Source organism: Cataglyphis hispanica, chromosome 5, assembly GCF_021464435.1.
Source record: "Cataglyphis hispanica isolate Lineage 1 chromosome 5, ULB_Chis1_1.0, whole genome shotgun sequence".
Classification (NCBI taxonomy): Eukaryota; Metazoa; Arthropoda; class Insecta; order Hymenoptera; family Formicidae; genus Cataglyphis; species Cataglyphis hispanica.
The window spans coordinates 6,687,616-6,707,688 of record NC_065958.1 but is presented as its reverse complement, the minus strand read 5'-3'; the positions used below and the strand labels follow the sequence as shown (position 1 = coordinate 6,707,688).

General features: G+C 38.3%; 2 protein-coding genes across 8 annotated transcripts in view; one reads left to right on the top strand and one right to left on the bottom strand.

Annotated features, from left to right (window-relative positions):
- The window catches only part of LOC126849974 (semaphorin-1A), a 217,935-nt gene extending 207,853 nt beyond the window's left edge, over positions 1-10,082 (top strand). For 3 of the 5 annotated variants that reach the window (XM_050592474.1, XM_050592475.1, XM_050592478.1), the window contains one exon: positions 42-10,082. In XM_050592474.1, coding sequence (XP_050448431.1) covers positions 42-345 — 304 coding nt within the window. In that variant the 3' untranslated portion in view covers positions 346-10,082. The remainder of the gene's footprint in view (positions 1-41) is intronic. The other 2 variants (XM_050592477.1, XM_050592476.1) reach the window with 2 other exon arrangements.
- A 708-nt stretch (positions 10,083-10,790) lies between these two features.
- The window catches only part of LOC126849953 (inactive tyrosine-protein kinase 7-like), a 41,716-nt gene continuing 32,433 nt past the window's right edge, over positions 10,791-20,073 (bottom strand). For all 3 annotated transcript variants that reach the window (XM_050592425.1, XM_050592426.1, XM_050592427.1), the window contains exons 3-9: positions 18,425-18,548; positions 17,358-17,791; positions 16,801-17,097; positions 16,089-16,655; positions 15,737-16,012; positions 15,156-15,341; positions 10,791-15,075 (exon numbers count right to left, since the gene is read on the bottom strand). In XM_050592425.1, the coding sequence (XP_050448382.1) occupies positions 14,027-15,075; positions 15,156-15,341; positions 15,737-16,012; positions 16,089-16,655; positions 16,801-17,097; positions 17,358-17,791; positions 18,425-18,548 (2,933 nt within the window). In that variant the 3' untranslated portion in view covers positions 10,791-14,026. The remainder of the gene's footprint in view (positions 15,076-15,155; positions 15,342-15,736; positions 16,013-16,088; positions 16,656-16,800; positions 17,098-17,357; positions 17,792-18,424; positions 18,549-20,073) is intronic.

The following is a 20,073-nucleotide window of genomic DNA, read 5'->3' as shown; positions in this document are numbered from 1 at the left end:
GAACTCTGCGGAGGAATAATTTTTCAATTTGCCGCTCTTAGTAATGTTTGTCTATCCACATTCAGCAGGCTTGCGCCCGAGCCAAAGCTATTACCGCAAGAGGAGGTGACCTATGCGGAGCCGGTGCTGGTTCCACAACCGCCGAAACTTCAATCCCCAAAGGGTACTATGAGGAAACCACCACCGACTCCCACGGAGACTCTCTTTCAATTCCCGGAAGGTTATGGTTTCCGCGGGGGACCGCGCGGCGACAATTTTGGCACTCTGCGTTCTCATCAAGGTGACGCGTATCGTCGCAACGACGGCTTTGCGACCACGCGCAGCGTCAAGAAGGTTTATCTCTGAGAAACGAGCGAGGAGGGGGGTGGCCGTCACCGGAGCCTAGGACGGCCAGCGCGCAATCGCCACAACGCGACAACGGCCAGCAGAAGTAGTCGCGCTGTGACGTCCGGGGGACAATCAAATCGTGAGCTCGCCGGTCCGAGGGCATTGGAATCGCCCTCGCCATCATCGAGCGTATCATCGAGTTCCCCGTCCCCTCCCTCCTCGTCACCCTCGCCCACCCTCGTACCGATTGCCATGAGCGGCCAACAGCCACCGCCGCCGCCAACGCCACCTTGCAGCTTTATCTATCGATCATAGTCGTCGTCGTCATCGTCATCGTCGCCGCCATCGTCGTCGTCGTCATCATCGTCATCGCTATCATCACGATGGTCGTCATATTCTGCTTTCTGCTCGATGACGCGAAGAGATGAGAGAGAGAAAGCGTTCTACAGTCCTAGCGCGTTATTCCGAAATGTATAAATTGAATAATCAAGAGAATAATCTCCTGGCCAGAAATATCGCAAAAATAACTTCAATGGATGCCGCGGTATGTTTCTTTTGTATCTTAAATCTTTTTATTTCGTTCAATTTTTATTTTCATACTTACTTGCGTTGGTGATAACAAAAATTTTAAATGTTGGAGTTTTGCGTCGATCGAGTCTAGATATTACCGTTTGTTTGCATAATAGAAATTGAGAGATCAAGATAATTATTTTATGAATTGGTCGTTTATCACATTAGGAAATGTCGAGTCGAGCAATCGTGCATAGGGCATTTTATTTTACTTATTCACGAATCATTATAATGTCATAATACAACATTTCATAATCTTTGTAGAAACGATATTTCAATTGAAATGTTACGTTTGATCAATAACTTGATTATCCATGCACGTTGAAGAATAAATAAGGCGAACGCAAACATTTTAGCATAACGATTGTCTATTATCTTAGATCTTTAGTATTAATTCGCAAAAAATGAGGAAATAGAATAACAAAAAAAAAAAAGAAAGAAATTCTATCTAATTATCGATGCTCGAACATGTAAAAATTCGAGTAAAGTTTGGTGATTAGGCTCGATTGACAAAATAGTGCGAACGTTACGCGGCGGTTCGCAACAAAATGTCGTAATCTCCACTATTTTATTAATTGACAGTTAGCATCGAAGTCGATATGTGTAATTGTAAAGCTACACAACATAGTATTATGATGAGGCTTTTTTCATAAAGTCAATTAAAGGAGACTATCCGCAAGCTCGAAACACGCAATTTTTCTAACGTTGTAATATTTAATACGAGTGATTGATAGTGCCATTATAGACCACGTAACACTTCTGCGTGCCTCGAAATTAAAGACGATCATGACGATTATCGACATTGTTGGCCAAATGTTTTTCTCGGTTGGCCAAATGGAGATTAATGCATTTAATTAATTGTACATAATAACGTCTTTGTCTTTATATTCGTTCTTTTATTTGTCTTATTTTATTTTGTAATTTTATTCTGTATTTTATTTATGTAATATATTTAATATATGGAATATATATTATTTTATATTTTATAAATTATATATATAGGGTCGTTTATATATCACATGAAAACTGTTAGATTCGGAGTTTTATTCGGACTAAAGTAATCTTTAAAAGTGTTAATAGAAAATCCATCGTTTTTAAATATAATTTATTCATTTTAATGTTCTCTCTCTCTTAATTTCGGGATATATTATTATCATATTAATCAGATATCTGAATCATAAAATCGTGGAGATTGCTATATTGCGTGAATTAAGGATGCGTTAACTGATATATCCAAAGGAAGCAGTCAACAAGACTATGTTGCTGCTGTTCATAATAAATATGTTAAAATAGTCGTCGCGCGCGCGCGGAAAACGATACTAATTTCTAGTTTCTCGTTTGTGAATGTTGGTTCATCTAGTTCTGTGTACGCTTCGGAGACGCGCGTTCTCAACGCCTGCACATATACGTAATAGAGAGCGAGAGCGAGAGAGAGAGAGAGAGAGAGAGAGAGAGAGAGAGAGAGAGAGAGAGAGAGAGAAAGAGAGTGGGAGTAAAAGTGAGAGGCACAGCGCTTATATGTACATAATACATATACAAAAGCATATACATCAATTAGGAGTTAAAAAGAAACGAAAACGAAAATCAGTCCATTTAACCTGGGCCCGATGGTGTAAGTAAGTAGACATCTATCTTAAAGTGCTTCTTATTTCGGTGTGTTTAGAAATAAACGTGTATGTGATATATTCTATATGATGAGATGCTTTACGAGCATCGGAAGATGGGAGAGACGTGGAGAGAGTTTTTAACTCAGGGCTCTCTCGACGGATCTGAGACGAGACAAACGCAGTAATAAAACTCGGTCTTTTGTTCACAAGAATTCGTCGCTGTGCTTTGTAAATATTTTTTTTATACAATTTCTCGTATCTATTTTACGCATATATATACGGTATATCAAACTCTCATTGATTTCTGACATCTCGATCTCCCGCAATTCCACAGTGTCGCGAAAAATCTCTACATTCCAGCAGATTGTCTTTCATTGATCGTGGAATTTTGTGAACAATCGAACCTGAACTCTGACACGCACACAATACACAACTACACGAATACAGACTTACTACAGGTTGTAAGATTTCTGTAAATTTTATTACTGCCTTTTTTTACTTATCATTAAATATCGTTTAATTTGTTGATTTAATGTTAAATATATCTCGAGAACTCGTCGAAAATTATCCCTCAAACCGTAAGACTGAACAAATCCCCTAACGGCGAATCTCTCAATATAGTTTTGCTTTTTTTACAAATTTTATATAATCGACATAGACAAGAAATATTTTTTATTTTATTTTATTTTATTTTTTTTTTTTTGACGATACACAAAAACATTTTGATCAAATTTTTTTAAGTGTTTCCCGTTCCAAGCACAAATTATTCTTTATTACGCTTCGTTCAGAAGCTAACGGAATTTAATCAAAGTCGCGAAAAGCGGATTGTTAACTCTACGCTGCTAATAATTGCTGATAATAATCGCTGATAATACTCTTTCAGCGCGAAATCCATAAAATAAAAACGACGATGTGAACATACCTATCTCATTGTTCTAATGACTGTCAAATGATATGTGCATAATTGTTGAAATATCTAAACTGCCATGTGGCACATTGTAATCGTAGAATAAAACCGATACTTTGTGCTTGAAACAAGTAGTGATAGGAGGAACATGAACTCACACAAAACACTCCCATGTGATTTTCCACGTGGTTCGAAGCTGCCATAATCGATCCGACATTCATTGTCGTCTCGCAGATACGTTTAATTATCTCTCGGGAGCTAAATAGCGTTTCTAATGGCTTACTTCGCATTATGCGAACGATGAATTTTTTTTCTAAGTTTGATACGATACGTACCGAATAAGGGGTTTTAACAATCGTTTAGTGATTTTTTGTAAACGGAAGACTCAGGCATGATACCAAAGATATTAATTGTAAACTAAACATCGTTAGTCACACATTGTGATGGTTAATCGTTAGAGAAGGCGCACAAAACGGTATTCATTAACGATAGGAAGGTGGCCCCCTTGCACATATGTAAACTCGAACACGGTTATACAAGAACACTCGCACTCGTACGCGACACGCGAAACTAACACAAGAAAAGAACACGTGTAAGGATGTTCACCTTATTAGCGAGTTTTAATAATCATGTTGACGACACATTAGTTGGAAGACACTCGCGATATTAAGATCGTAGAATTCTATTAAACATTGGAATCAAATAATGCATGAAAAACAGGACGTTCGTGTACCACAAAATATTTTTCAAGAGAGAACGAGAGAAAGGAAGTGTGTGTGCGTATATGTATGTGTACGTGCGTGAACGAAAAAACGGGCGAGAGTAAGGGAGAAAAAGATAATGAGATGTTAGCGATAGCTCGGTGTTCAAAAAAAGTCAAAAGTCTAATAAGCTTACGATATTGCTATCGAGCGTTGATGCTTTAATAAAAGAAAAATAAGTAAAAAAAAGACGAAGATTTGTAAAAACGTGTTCAAGGAGCTCGTAAAACGTTCATGTTGTTTAAGCCAATAAGGAACGGATTCCATCCAAGACAATGACTCGATCGAATGAAGACGATTAGAGCAATTCTCGACTCGGTGTAAATGAGTTCGTTTGTTCGGCATTGTTATAACGGGGATGTGTAAAGGACGTTGTTCGATTATAAGCTTCGCGTGATTTGCGTTTAACGAATATCGGGGAAGACGTAATCATGTGTTTCATGCATTATTTCATTTCAATCCCTCGAATCCGAGTTATTTGTCTGTATATTTAACGGATGCGAGTTTAGCCAGTTATACTTATTAATTGAAAAAGGGAAATGAATCTTAAACATAAGATATCTTCTTGATTAAAGGGGGATCGGATAAAAAATAAAGTATGTATGAAAGGTGCGAGGATGTATGGAAGTTTGGAGATAAGTAGAAGATTAGTAATGGTACACACATACGTATAAATATATAAATATATATAAATAAATATAAATAAATAAATGAATATATATATATAAATAAATAAATATATATATATATATATATATATATATATATATATATATATATATATATAGAACGCTTGAAACGTATATATATTAATGATATTATAACTTTTTATAAATATATTTTTCCGTCGAAGTCTAGCCTAGTTGATACATACACAGTTACGACTATTAATTTATCCGATCTGATTATTATCGAGATCTAGCGTTAATTCGGACATCTTAGGCGTCATAGTTTTACATGATAGGCGAGTTGTACGAATTGTAAGTCACTTAATGAGAGAGGAGGAGAGAATTAGTACCTAATGTTAAACAAATTTACTACTAGCGTTGAATATCCGAAACGGGAGTCTTCTTCCCTTCGTGGTCACCTTTTCTTCCTTCCCTTTCTCCCCTTTCCTCCCCTCGTCCCAAATTCCCAGCCGTCGGAGGATTTCGCCGATCAGACGTTCCATTTAAAGTGTAGCATACCATGTAAGAATGCGCAGAGTATATATATATATATATACATATATAATATATATAGGTATGTGTATATGTAAGAGTCGAGAGAAAAAAAAAGAGAGGACATTGTATTTTTCGAAATTCGCGTTTCATCGAAAACTCCATTGCCACGACGGCCAGAATCTCGCGACTGTTAATCATTAAAAACGCGACGACCGGACCGCGGAGGAATGGGATTCCCGTTTCCCGCTTTGTAATTAAATGAGGAGGAGTGAAGAATCGATGAAAAAAAGGGCGATGGGGGATGACTGTATTCATCGTTCTCACCCTCCCTTCCCTTACCCCCGGCGTGCGTTCACAGTTTGACAAGCGTGAGAAAGAGTGTGTCGATGTTTTTTTCCGACGGGGGAAAATGTACTGGACGCGCCGGTCCCCTCCCCACACGACATTGTAAAATGAGCGAGCACTAATAATAAATGATATTAATAATAATAATAATAATAATAATAATAATAATAATAATAACGATAACAGTATGATATAATTAATACTTAAGAATAATCATAATGATGTAATAACAATATTGCGATACCAGAAGATTTTTAAAGAAAAAAAAAAAAACACTATAGCATTTATCAACGATAAAATAACGAGAATGTAACATGTATTTTGCTTCTTCCTAATACAGTGCCGTTTATGCTATTTTTTACTGTAACTAACTAGAAGCTCGGCGTGCGAGATGTGCGTCCCAACGGAGGCGGCCGCTCGGCAGAGAGCATACGCTACTTTAAAAAGCCGGTCTGTATATTTAATCGGCCATGTGTATCCTTAAAGTAATCGTTCGCGGAAAAGCGCCCAAATGTGACTCTGGTACACGTTTATATTTATATTGGCACCATATCGTCGCCGTCGTTGTCGTTGTTATCGTCATTTTCGTCGGCGATATCGGCGAACGAAAAGAATTCTTTAGACACGCATCGAGCGAGAAGAAACACCGCGAATGCGAAGTGTGCGTGTAACATGTGTATGTCGGCTCACTTGGATCGAGATACTCGCCGTCGTATTCCCGTGTGTACATCCACATGGTTTTTCTTCGTTAAGATTCAAATCGTCGTTCGATCGATTGTCTCGATCATGCATCCATCCGGAGGCGTTTGTTTGCCGAAAATTTTACTGCCGTAAGATTTTCATTGTACATTTAATATTATCACGCGGTGTCGGATATGATACACGTTCCTCGATCTGGCAAATATTCAGCGAATCGACACACGCATCCGGAGAGTCATCATGTCTCGGATCTCGTGAGCGTCACGATTGCGTTCGCCGCACGCTACTCGTTATCCAAACGTATGTTATTACTCTTGTATTACTCGTTATAGACGCGCTCACACGTCGTGTCGTTCGCGAGACCGATGATTTGCGAGATGCAAGATTGTCTGGCGTGACGTGACGCGAGGCGTCGCGGCTTGGCAAGGATTGGCGTTTTCTCGCGCAAATCAACGATGAACGACGTGAGAAAGACGATAAAAGACACATAGGCTATACATTAAAATAGCATTTAAAATCGTAAGGACATACGGTACCGATTTTTAGCGTTTAAGGCTCTCTAATGTGAGAAGGCACTGCAATTATCGCTCTACGCACATATACATACGCGATTGTGTGCGCGACATTACATACGGATACAGGCACACGTACGCAGACACGTCAATTGATCCGATCGACAGCGCTGTCGATGAGAACCTGCTATGTCTCAGCAAAATTATAAAATTGTGTAATGCGATCGTATGGCGTACCAGCGTGAATTAAGATAGCTAGTTTTATATTGGTTTGTCGAGATTGTGAAATAATTACTTGGCAAATCTGTCAAACGCGAAACAAAAACCTGCGTCTGTATGAGAGAGAAACAGAAAAATTCCTTTCTATATCTCCGATTGCTAGCTGAGACATTCTAACATTGACAGATGAACGTGAACGATAGCGTCTTAGTCTCGTGGAGTACGCGCGCATTGCAAACCAGAGTCGCAATTTGGGAAGATTCTTCGATTTAATTAATCGGGCACGGTTGTGTGCGTGTGTATGTGTGTGTATGCGGGTATGTGTGTGTGTGTCTCCGCCGTACTTATAAATCACATTTTTCGAAAACGGAAGATCGGAGCAACCACCATTAATCGATCGCAGACACTCATTTTGTGTAGCACACAGCAGCGTGACGATTTATTCATTCATTCATTCATTTATTTGTTTGTTCGTTCGTACGCTCGCGCGCTTCACGGTAACAATTTTTCTCGAGGCCGGCGCGCGAACGAAATTATCCGATGGATTAAGAAGGGGATAAAGAGAAAGAGATAGCAAAGGGAGAGCGATACTAAATAATAACGCGATATTGCATTAATAATGAAGGTATAATATTGCCGATAATTATATTGTAACGACACACGAAGGGATGAGGATATATTAATAATACAATACTATTTATAAACCGCGAGAGAAGAGAGAGAAAGATGAGTCGGAGGTACTCAGCGAGGGGAGGAAGCGCGACGCGAGCGAGAGGGTTGTAGGAGGAGAGGAACGAGAGAGACGGAAGAGAGGAGATAGGTAGTTTGGCAGTAGGCTGATGGTAGAGACACGGCACGTCTAATATTAACGAACAAAAAAAAATATAATTAAAAAAAGTAAAGTATAAAATATATCATAAACGCGAAAAAGGTACAGTAGTGATTTACTATTGGCTGACACGTAGTGTGAATGCTGACATAGGAAAAGCATGCTGGCGAAGGGGAGCTTTTTGTCGATTTTTCTGTGACGGACGGCTGGGGATGGTACGTCGCGCGATTTCGCGGGACACGTGGCGGGGTGAGTTTTAGGAGCGCGTGGACGTGTTGAATCGGTTCGTTTTGCAAGATATGCCGGGAATGGACGAGAGCAAGGCTTTCTTTCCGCGCGACTTCGCTCATTACATTGATTAATTTTCGCATGTAACTACAGATTGTCTCCGAGCTTGACATTTTTTTCTTCTTGCATTTGACGATATTTCATTCTATTCAACCACTAAGTATTTCATCATACAATTACATTGTTCCTTTATCACATTTTTATACTAGACGCGGTGTTTTTCTATATTTTTCGAGTTATCGTTTATGCTTGCGGGAAATAAAAATTTATATAGGCTGAAATTATTAATATCGAATCGGTAGATTTATAGAGAAGCGCACGATGCGGAGGTCGATAAGAAGTAAAACGCGAGACTGCGAGAGAGGGAAAGAACGAGAGAGCAGATTAAAGAACGCAAATGGTGAGAATGTGACGGATACTTGTGAAAGGAAATTAAACGGAAGCGTATGAGAGGGCGAGAAAGGAAACTTGATCGAGTGAAAGAGAAAGAGAGAGAAAGAGAGCGAGAGAATGCGGAAGAGTGATTGTAGATTCGGAAAGTCACTTAGCCAGCAGACTGCTGTTCATAGTGCCCTGTTATAGTGGGTTCCCTAGGCAGAGTGGCAGAGACGCGGTTAAAAAAAAAAAGGAAGACAGAAGAAATGTAAAAGTAAAGTAACAGTCAAGTGGGAAGGAAAAGGGAGGGAAGCGTAAAAAACGAGCAACTAGTCTCACTACGATTTGAAATGCATCTTTAGATGCGAACATGCGAGCGCCGCGACGACGAATACCTGTCTAAGGGTCTCGAGCGAGAAAACATTGTAATCGATACAACGATGGATTATTTATTGTAAGCGATGTTGAGCACAATCGAATTTTGTCAAGTTTCTCATCATCTCGATGAAAGACACGATAATTCACGCCAGTCAAAACTGTATACGCTCTTAAATACAATGAAATAGCGGGTGCGATATTCATTCTTACAACATTTTGTATCCTCGTCAGATATGCGAACAAAAGCGATTATCGTTTAGAAAGGACGACAATCGTCACGTTATCGAGACGCACAAGTCGAACGCTGTTGGATTTCTAGCGTGATTCTTCGTGGTTGTTTCGAGTCCTTACAGCGCTCATGATTAGAATGACACATAGACGAGATGGACCGCTCATACGATCTGGTCGAGACCTACGATCGTTCTTTAGGTTCTCGTCCAACTTAGGGTTCCGGGCCCCCGTGGAGAATTTTCAAATGCGACCGGATACCAAAAGAAAGAAATAGAGAGAGAGAGAGAGAAATGCGGAAGTGCAAAAATAAGAAATTGTCCGGAAATGAGGCACTCCGCCCTCTGCCCACGGGACCCTAATCTATTTTTCAGAATACGCTATTGTGATTATTACTATATAACAATTTAAAAAATTAAAACGACAAAAATATATATACCTTGTATCATTGTTTATTATACGATTCCGACGATTATATTATTTATAATGTTAATAATCTATATTAACGATAATTACCGCATTATACCATTATTATATTTAGTACTATTATAGAGAGCGAGGCTGCTGCTATATTAATGAATTAAGTATTAAAGGATTAAGTAATTCTCATCCTTTTTTAGACTTTATATATAAATATACAAACACATGATTAACAAAAAAACATACCTCTCACGTTACTGCGTTCGTATCGACGATTTACGTGTATTTCATTTCCGACATTCAATCACTTTACTTTTCTAGGCGCTACTCAATCGAGCACTTTCTGCTTTCGTTGAATCTGTTTGCAGTTCGACGACTACGTTATTTTATATATCATAATAGGTATAGACTGTACCATGAAATATTAAGTAAAAATAAATTTGATTAGGTAATATGCCACTTCTTTCTCTAGCATTCGAAAAAATCCTCTTTCCACGATATTATACATCTTTTTTTTTTCACTTTTTTTCATCGCTGTTTCATCAATGTTTCCTAGATACATGAAAAAGTTATACATATATAAAAATCGATCTTTTTCATGCTATTAAATTTCTTATCTCCCAGTATTTTTATTTAGTGGAATAAACGTAATGTGATTATTATTTTATAACATAAAAGTAAAATTCAAATTTTAATTTAACAAATTATAAAAGAGAGAGAAAGAGAATACGTATTATTATATTATAGGTACTATTATATTAAATTTAGATAAATTTATTTAAAGTTGAACAATTAAAACAAGGAAAGCTTGTAAATAAACTATTCATCGTATCTTTTATAGTGTTTAATATGGGATAAGGTTCTGAATTGGATAATCTTGTGATACACACATTATATATAAGTATTTTTTTTTCATCTTTATTTAATATCGTAGCACATACTATTCCAAAAATTCATAAGTACGATGTATTGTTATAGATAAAAAAGTACAAATATTTACAAAATACTGTAAAAATGAAATCGATTTGGAACGCTTAAGGATATGAACGTCATTCAAATGAGCTTTCCGTACGCTGTTCGCTCTGTCATCGTATATGACTAGACATATTGGACATAATAGGTAGGCTTTTATGAAACTTATCGGCGCAGCTATCATTGTGCCTTGTTGTTGTTTTTTTTTTTATGGCAGTGATGGTCGTTCACGATGAGAGAATATCTGAGCGAATGATATGAGCACATAGGACTTGAATAATTGGCCTTAACTTTACGTACTCGTAGTACGAGCTAGATCGCTGCAAGGTATATTCCTAGCGTAGTTTATATGTTACAAGCAGTGAGAGGGAGTCGTACTTAAATATGAGTATGTCTCGGAATCTTTATGCTTAAATGATTGTGGCTTATCTTACATTGCAATGACCACACATGCAACTTAATTCTTTTTCATTCAGATATATCCAACTTGTGATAAAAATTATTTGATATAAAAATGCCGAATTATTTTCATTGCAGAAAAACTCTTGAGAGATACGTATCTTTGATTAATATTTCTGTTCATCTTCTATATCTCCGAATATTTTTTTTAATCCTATCTGTGTGCGTCTATCGCGAATTTCGTTGAAATCAAATCTGAAAAGAGCACGTAATTAATTTTATATTACTTTAAGTACGCTCACCATCACTGATCACAAGAATATTTCTTGATGAATATAGCGAACATTTAGGAAGCATTATAAAATTCGCTCGTAGAGACGCTACGAGTACTGATGATCCGTTGATACTTGAAGGATTATTCGTGCTTTTATATTCTTAATTAGAGTATCCACGAAGATGCTTCCATGCAGACAAAGTGTTTTCGTGATTTACTATGTTCGGTACAACGATGGTGCTTTAAATTTAGAGAACAGTCGCATATTTCTCATTGGCAATGTTACCGTAATATTTCATATATCTATATGCATATAAAGTACATCATATATTTATCAGCATGCACAAAGCGATTCGCTTATAGTTGCTTCTTTGACAGAAATTTTTAATTTCTCTGAAAAGATCTTTTTTTCAAAAGAATTCTTTTTAAATGGCTTGCCAAATAGATATTTAAAAGCAGTTTTGTTGCGTCAATTTGTGCTTCTGTTTCTTAATATTCCTTTCACGATCTAATAATAGTTCCTTTTTGATGACTGCGCATTTGTTCAAAAACATGCCGTTAGAGATTGGGATCAGAAAAGTGAATTGAGTAAATCTTACAATTGCCGCAATCATCTTTTTTTGTGTGTCAAGGGTCATAAATTATTTTATATATTTCATCCGTATGTGAAACCATTGGATCGCACATTTCCAACTGACGAAGCCGAACTAATGCGGACATACGCTACATTTTTTCACATGATTCTATGCCACACTTTAATTTTTCGACAAACTATTAAGATCGTAATACGAACGAGTTACACAATTCTTTCTCTCTACGAGCATTTCTGTCGCCGTCACTGCACGATTAAAAGATGTTATTTTTTTTAGATACCCTTCGAATCTCGTTTTCGAACTATCGACCCAAGTCTTGTATAAAGTGGAAGAAGCAACAGGCGTATCTTGTAATTGTCTCGCGTAAGTATTATTAACTTACAGTAGAATTGAATGCAGAAATAGAGAACAATGTTACAACTTACCGTTAAAATATACGAACGTTGATTTTCGTTGTACAAATCGGATAATATGGAGAGTCGAGTATATACTTAGTACATTTCTCTTATTGGACCGTTACATATAGATTGTTCGCGCCATTTATCAAACCGTAAATCTCTTGGATACATAAAAATATCGCGAGCGATACTTCGCCTGGTTTGTGTGTATAATCGTTTTTAATTTTCATATGTAAAAATAAATTTTCGAATATCATTCTGCGTATGCTGTAGCATTACGATTTTTTTCGCGCACCAGCATGAGGCCATAATTTTTTCATCTCTGATATATCAACACGACGAAATTCCTTCCAGCAATAAAAAATCATCCGGGTATTCGAATGATCACATTATTAATGAAAATTAACACGATGATTCATACTAGTTTTTCGCGCTTAAAGAGAACTTACGCATTTACCATCGGTATGTACAAAGTCTTGTTCGTCAAATACGAGTGGTCGATTACGTCTTTATCACACATAAATTTATATATATATATATATATATATATATATATATATATATATATTATAAATTCTTAAGTTTTTTTATATGTATGTGTCTTAACGGAGCGCGTGTAAAAGTATTGTAGGCAGAGACAAGATTTCCTTCGTTTGATATGGTCATGATACTTTCTTAATATGCGTGTCGTTGTAGCGCCGAGTCCGATCACTGACGTTTCATCGAGAACATCCACGTAATTTCGAGCGATTGAAACATTCTCGTTATCAGTTTCCGCGACTCTATGGCTCGTCGTAACGATTAACATACCTTACAAGTATTCGATGTATGGTGATCATACTTATTATTATATCGATATTGTATACTATAAGTATTGCATTAATTGCGTAATAACTTGTAATGGGCCCATACAGATTCGTTACTTAGTCCGACATAGAACAGTCAATGGAGCGGAGAGAGACGTTATTCGAAATAAATATTATTTCCTTATCGAGCTAATGTGTGGACACGATAAAATACTGTAATATGAATAATTATTGTGGAACCAATGGTTTACTATAATATCTACCTACCTATTTGATACATAATATGTAATATGGAAACGATAGAGAGAGGAGATTGAGATAACATTCAAAAATCGCGATATAAGACGAAAATTGTTCGATCGTGCGATTTCGAAAAACGTTTGTGTAACAAGATAGCAAAATCTAAAAGTGCTCAAAATACAATGATAATAAATGAATCTCTGCGTAAAGCCCTTCCTGCAAGAGCTCCATATATATATATATATATAAAATATATCAAAACTTCTCGTACAATAGAGAGATGTTACTCATTCGATCACATGTAACGAAGTGTATCAAAATGGTACGAGATGTGCGATTTGAATTTCGCATATAGTCTATACATCACGGTTCGCGCGGACGTATCGGCGTCAGTGAAATACATAATTCTCGCGCGTTGAATGATTAATGAGCAAGCATTTTTCATTTACAAAAGAAGGATGGATTCCCCCTACGATCCATTATACGTGTATATAATTGATACGAAGCGTTTAATATGAAAAAGCCGGTTAATTATTCTCGCGTGCGCGCGAAGCCGCGGCGTTTTCAAGTTCCCCTCACCTATCTCGGGATGGGTCATCACCGCGTTAATCATCGGCGCTCGTCAGCCTTACCTCTCGACGTACAGCTCCGCACAATCATTACCCTTATTGCAGTATTTCCGATATTTAGAGCCTCGCATAATTTAGCCGCCCAAATTACAGGCAACTGTCGACCACAATTTCACCTATTTTCGAGACTACCTCGTCGAAGGTTGGTCTCTCGCGCGGATCGTTCGCCCAACACTGCGCTTGTAACTCCTGAAGAGCCGGCGGCGCTGCCTTGTGCGGCTTCCATATGAGCGACTGTGTCTTAATTTGCGCTAGTACGGATTCGTCGTTCATCTTGTTGAACGGCAGTTCGCCCTGATGGAACATCTCCCAAACCAGGCAGGAGAATGAATACACGTCACTCTTGGTGGAGTATTCGTCCTCATACACGGCCTCGTAAGGTAACCATCTCAGCGGAATCACTTGGTTTCGATGCTTCGTGTACTCCTGCTGATACGGCTCTTTGGTCATACATGGTAATGAAATTTTAATCGTCAGGTTGCTGGCGATCAAGCAATTGCGCGCGGCTATGTCTTTGTGAACCAGTCGGTTATCAGCCAAGTGTTTTAGGCCCTTTGCAGCCTGATTCGATAGCGACAGTATCTGTGCCACCGACAGCTGAGGCGCACGCGCCGGTTTCGATTCATGCGTTGGACTTGGATTGTTGTCTTTTCGTGAGGCGATTAAGAACTGCTTCAAGTCACCCCAGTCAGTGTACTCAAGAATCATGTAATCGGGCTCCTCTTCTCGACACAGACCGATCAACTTGACAACGTTCTCATGGTTAAGCTTATGGAGAAGATCCAGATGCCGCTTAAATTCGTGAAGAGCAGTCTCGTCTTTCGTATTCGTAAGACTCTTGACCATAACCAAGGATTCCTTGTCGCCATCGATCTGATACTTCGTAGCATAAATCTCGCCAAATTCACCTCGCCCGAGAGGTTTCAATTCCTTCAAATTGCTTCGCGAAGCGGCAATCTTGTCATAATTCGACTTGGATTTCTTAGATTGATTACTACTTTGGCTCTGAGCTGTATCCGCGCCGTCACTTTTGTGAGAATCGCGGTTTTCCTTCTTCTTGCTTGTCGAATTCGCTTTATTACCGGTTTCTTTCAACTCTGTTTGTTCTTCGGGTATATCGCCATTTTCCATTTTTTCTGGAATTCATAGATAGGTATATTGACTTAAATATATTATATTAAATTATTACCGTTATGAGAATATCAACCAATCATACCTTCTGTTTGTTCTTGTAAGTATTGTTGCTTCCTGCGACGACGCCGATAACGACAATATAACATAAGACCAATAACGAGCACCATGTATGCTGCGGCTGCGCTAAGAGTGATCGTTACCGTTTTAGTCATCATTGAACCATCATCGCTAGCTTCCAAATCCATATCGGCTCTATAATTATCTCCAACTTAAATCATAATTATTTTATCGTTATAAAACAGCTTCCAATTAATTTTAAATAGCTCAATAATATCTCACAAGTTGAAATTATAATTATCGCGTTGCGAGAAACGGCAGTCGCTCGATAGCAATTAAAGCAACCCGCTCGCACTTCGCAAATTAGTTAGTAAATCGGTTATATGACACGGTAATCTATCGGTAATCTATTTATTCGGCTTTTCGACTATTTCGATATCTAAAAGAGCAATTATATGAGATTGTTTGATAAATACATGTACCCTTTATTATTTTCAAGTTAATTATTGGAAAAACCTCGTATTCAAGAACTTTATCTCATCGCGATGGCAACCGCATGTTTCTTTTCTCGCGCACATAATGTAACAGCGTGAATAGAAAAAATACCTTTCACATTTAATTGAAATTCCTCTCGCTTCAGACCACCGCTATTACCGGCAGTACATCCGTATTTTCCTTCATCATTAAGATATACTTCTTTAATGTACAAACTTCCGTTCTTTAATACTTCGAAACGAGGATCCTCTAAATTATTCATACGGGAATCCCTATCCCAATGAATAGTCGGCTTTGGATCACCATCGGCGGCACAATGTAACATCAATGGATATCCCTCGATTGCCTCCGTTGGATTTTGCGGCTGTATCGTGAACTTCGGTGCAACTATGGAAATATATATGTCGATAATGTTAATTTATTGTTCACTCTGTACCTGCAACATAAGTACTTTACTACTTACTAACTACATCGATGGTAATCGTGTGATTGATGGTTCCCTGAGCGTTGCTCGCGATGCAAGTGTATCGACCCTTGTCCTCCATTAGAACGCCGTTGAACTGCAAAGTGCCATTGATATCCTGCACATGCTTGGGGAATTCGTCGTCCTCGTTCTCATTGACCCACTTCACCGTGGGATTCGTGGCACCCTGGGCCTTACACGATACCTTTACCGTAGAACCGAGCTCTAGACGTTTATTGACAGGTTGAGGCGAGAATTTGAGCTTCTCCTCGACTGTGAGGATGGCCGGATCCGAAAATAGGGACGGGAATCCCATAGTAAATACTTGGCACATATAGTGTCCTTGATCGGACAAATCAACGCTCTTGAAGTGCAAAGTAACATTGCCATGATTATCGGTCACGCGGTATCTCGTCGGTCCGCCCGATTCCCTTAGCTGCGTCCCATCTTTCAACCAGTGCACCTGCGTTACGGGCGGTTCCATGCCGAAATAAGAACAGGTTAATGTCACAGAATCACCTTCCATCACGCTGAGCGATTCTGGAGAGCTTATGATACTCGGCGGGGCTAAAAATTAATGAAAAGAAATATGTATAATTCTTTTGAATCATTATATGATAATTTTAATTGATTGTATCTTAAAAGAAAAATTATTATTGTTTTCAATCATACTGAATTTTTTATATTTGTTCATAGAATCATATAAGCTTACTGGATATCACTATTTGGACGGATATATCCGTTTCGCCGGCTAGATTCTCGGCCGTACAGGTATAATTGCCATCGTCCTTGCCCATTTCTGCTTTTGCGATGATGAGCGTATTGTCTTGTACTCGTACGAGGCCGGTATCGCTTATTATATGTCCCGTGGGATCCCTCCAATAAACTTTAGGCGGCGGAACCCCTAATGGCTCCAGACAGCTTATTTGGAATTCTTGATCCTCGCCAACAATCGCCAACTGAGTTGGAAGTTTCGGCTCGAAAGCGGCCATCGAAAAGTTTAGTAAATCTAAAAATTTGATTTATGTGTGTCTGGAAATTCTGCTTATATTTTCAAAAATAGAGAAAGTTAATTGTATAATCTAATGTAATAATAATTTTTTTTGCTCTATTGCAATTTGCCATTTAAAAGACAACTCGAATTCGATTAATATTATAATATTTAAAACTTTATATGTACAATATATATTATTTAATATTTATGTTATCGAGCGCTTTTTGAATTTTTAGAAAGCAATTTAGAAAGTTTAGAAAATTTTCGACACGTACAGGCAATTTGTAATTCGATCGTATAACTGATTGTAGACTCGTCCCTTATTCCGTGGCAGGAGTAAAATCCCTGGTCCCTTTGCTCGGCGGCGTGTATCACGAGAGTTCCGTTCTCGAGAATCGTTCGTTCCTCGTCGGATTCCAGCGGACCAATTTCCTTGAAGAACCACTGTACCTCGTCAGCGTCCTCGAAGACGCAGTGTAACACAGCCGGTTCGCCGCGCTTAGCGATCAGATTTCTTGGAACGACCTTAATCGTCGCAGTTTCATTTCCGGAAACGATTAACGGGTAACTCTCGGTCATCGGCGAGGATCCCGCCTCGTTCTTCGCCAGACAAGTGTACATACCGCTGTCCTCGGCGATCGCTCTATGTATATGCAGCTTCTTCTTCTTGATCTCGATACGGTCGCTTCGCGTCACGCTCATCGTATTTCTTTGAAACAAATAAATAAACAATTCTCGCTGTGATCATCTCCGCGATATAGATATATGCAGATTATCTCACTAAAATCGGATTAAATTTCGCCACTTAATTATACCTAACATATCAATATTCTGATAGAGACGCTGTTAATTTATTTCGTACGGTTACGCGTCTGATGGACTATATTCTCTCATTGCATGATTTTGTTCAATTCATAATTTTACATATAATGCATACACATTTTAATACTAATTTTCCTTCAAAAAAATTCCTACGATTAGCATATATGATCTCGTGCGATAACTGATTCTCTTTACTTTGCTACTATATCTTCAAATTAAAGAAAGCGATAGATATCGCTTTCGAAAATATCGAAAAGACAAGAGTTCTTTATTTTCCACGCATGGTGCACCCGAACTCAATTAAACACCGAAGGGGGAAAATCTCAAAAGCGGGAGTGACACTTCATAATTTATCGGTCCGGTTCTGTAAACGTCGGTGTCAGCTAACGCTAGGATTTTCGTCCTTCTCATCCCGGTGGCTTTTTCGACATTATTGCCCCTTTTCATTCTCCTCGTCCTCATTATCGCGTGAGATACGCGGGTAAATAGACAAAGTTAGAGTAGACAAAGATCAACTAACTTGAACCACTCGTATGTCATGTCGCCGGAGCCGTCGACGTGACATCGAAGCTCGATCTCGCTACCCACGCGGATCGCGGACGGCAATTTCGGCTGTTGCAGCTGCACGCTGGCTTCGCTGATCCCTGGAACATAAATCGATAATGTCTCGATAATTACCAATTAATAAAGCAAACATGTATTGTGTGTATTTATTGCATTGTTACACTAGAGAAATAGATGGAAATTTTTTTAGAAATAATCTTTAATTAAATGTTCCCTCGAGTCAAAATTTTGCTACTATTTTCAATCTCAATTTTTTCACGCTTATAAATTCGAGAGGATTTCGAGATTAAATTTATATAGAAATTGAATTTTTATATCTCAAATAGACAGTAAATGAACGAATATTCTACTTCTTGTTAGAGATTTAAAAGAAGAGATTTTAGCAAATTATATAGATTAAATGGTTTCAAAAGCGATCTCCAATTGGTTAAAGTATCAAAATATGTAGATATTAAATTAAAAATTAAGATTAAAGAAAAATAGAAAATAAAATTTCGACTTGAGTTAGAAGCAATTATGCTCCTATCTTCCTATGTGCTTAATATCTTATTGAATAAAAAATTATTATTAGAAATCGGTAAAAATTAATGATATCACATGCAATATAAAATATGTTCATTTCCTTCATCTAATAATTGCCAATTATTATTTACGATTAATACAACTTACTATTCGCATAATATGCTACGAAAATGCGCGTTTCGTGTAAATTTTATGCTGGCATATACACGATACATAACGTTCACATGTGTGCGATATAGAAGAAAATTGTAATATGTTATTAAAGATTGTAAATCTGCTATTAAAATCGCAGATATTAGATACGGCATATCTATAAGGCTAATAACTTGGAGATTATTCGCGATATATCGCGAATGGCGAAGCAATTGCGCGCGTAATTGCGCACCGTACAATTTCCGCTGGCATTCTTCTTTGTACTGAACAAAGATCAGCAAAGAAAATTGAATTAGAACGGGAAGACAGTTAGAGAAGAAGAGAGGCGTACGAAATAAACGAGCTCCAATTTCTTTACGGTGTTCGATGCCGTCGTCGAGACTACCCGGAGAAAGGACGCTTCGACGAATAACCCGCGCGGATATCGCCAGAGTCCGCCGGAATTCTAGCATGGAAAAGAAGCGCAGGACAATAGAAAGGAAAAGCAATTCCTCTAGAGATAGAGGTTGGGAGATACAAATAGGGAGAAAAAGACGGGGAGGTAAAGGGGAGAGGATACTCGATTCCTGAGAATGTCAGGTTGATTCCTCCTCCTGTCGCTCTCTCGTTTTTGTACCCGGACCAAACTCACTGTTGGTCTGAAAACATTCACGGCTCTCCGTTTCTCTCGACGAATTTAATCGAGCCAAATAAAATACCGGTTAAGAGAGAGAGAGAGAGAGAGAGAGAGAGAGAGAGAGAGAGAGAGAGAGAGAATGTGTTCCCATTCTCCATTGTCCTTCCGTGGCTGTTTGCCGCGACGAATATGTCGCGAGCGAGCTCGTCAAAGCCGTCCCTATATATTATTTGTGAAGGACAGAAAGAACTCTCGAAGGAAGAACCGAAGAGTTTTGGCTGGCTGCCCTTCGGGTTTCTGTCGTTTTTTTTTCT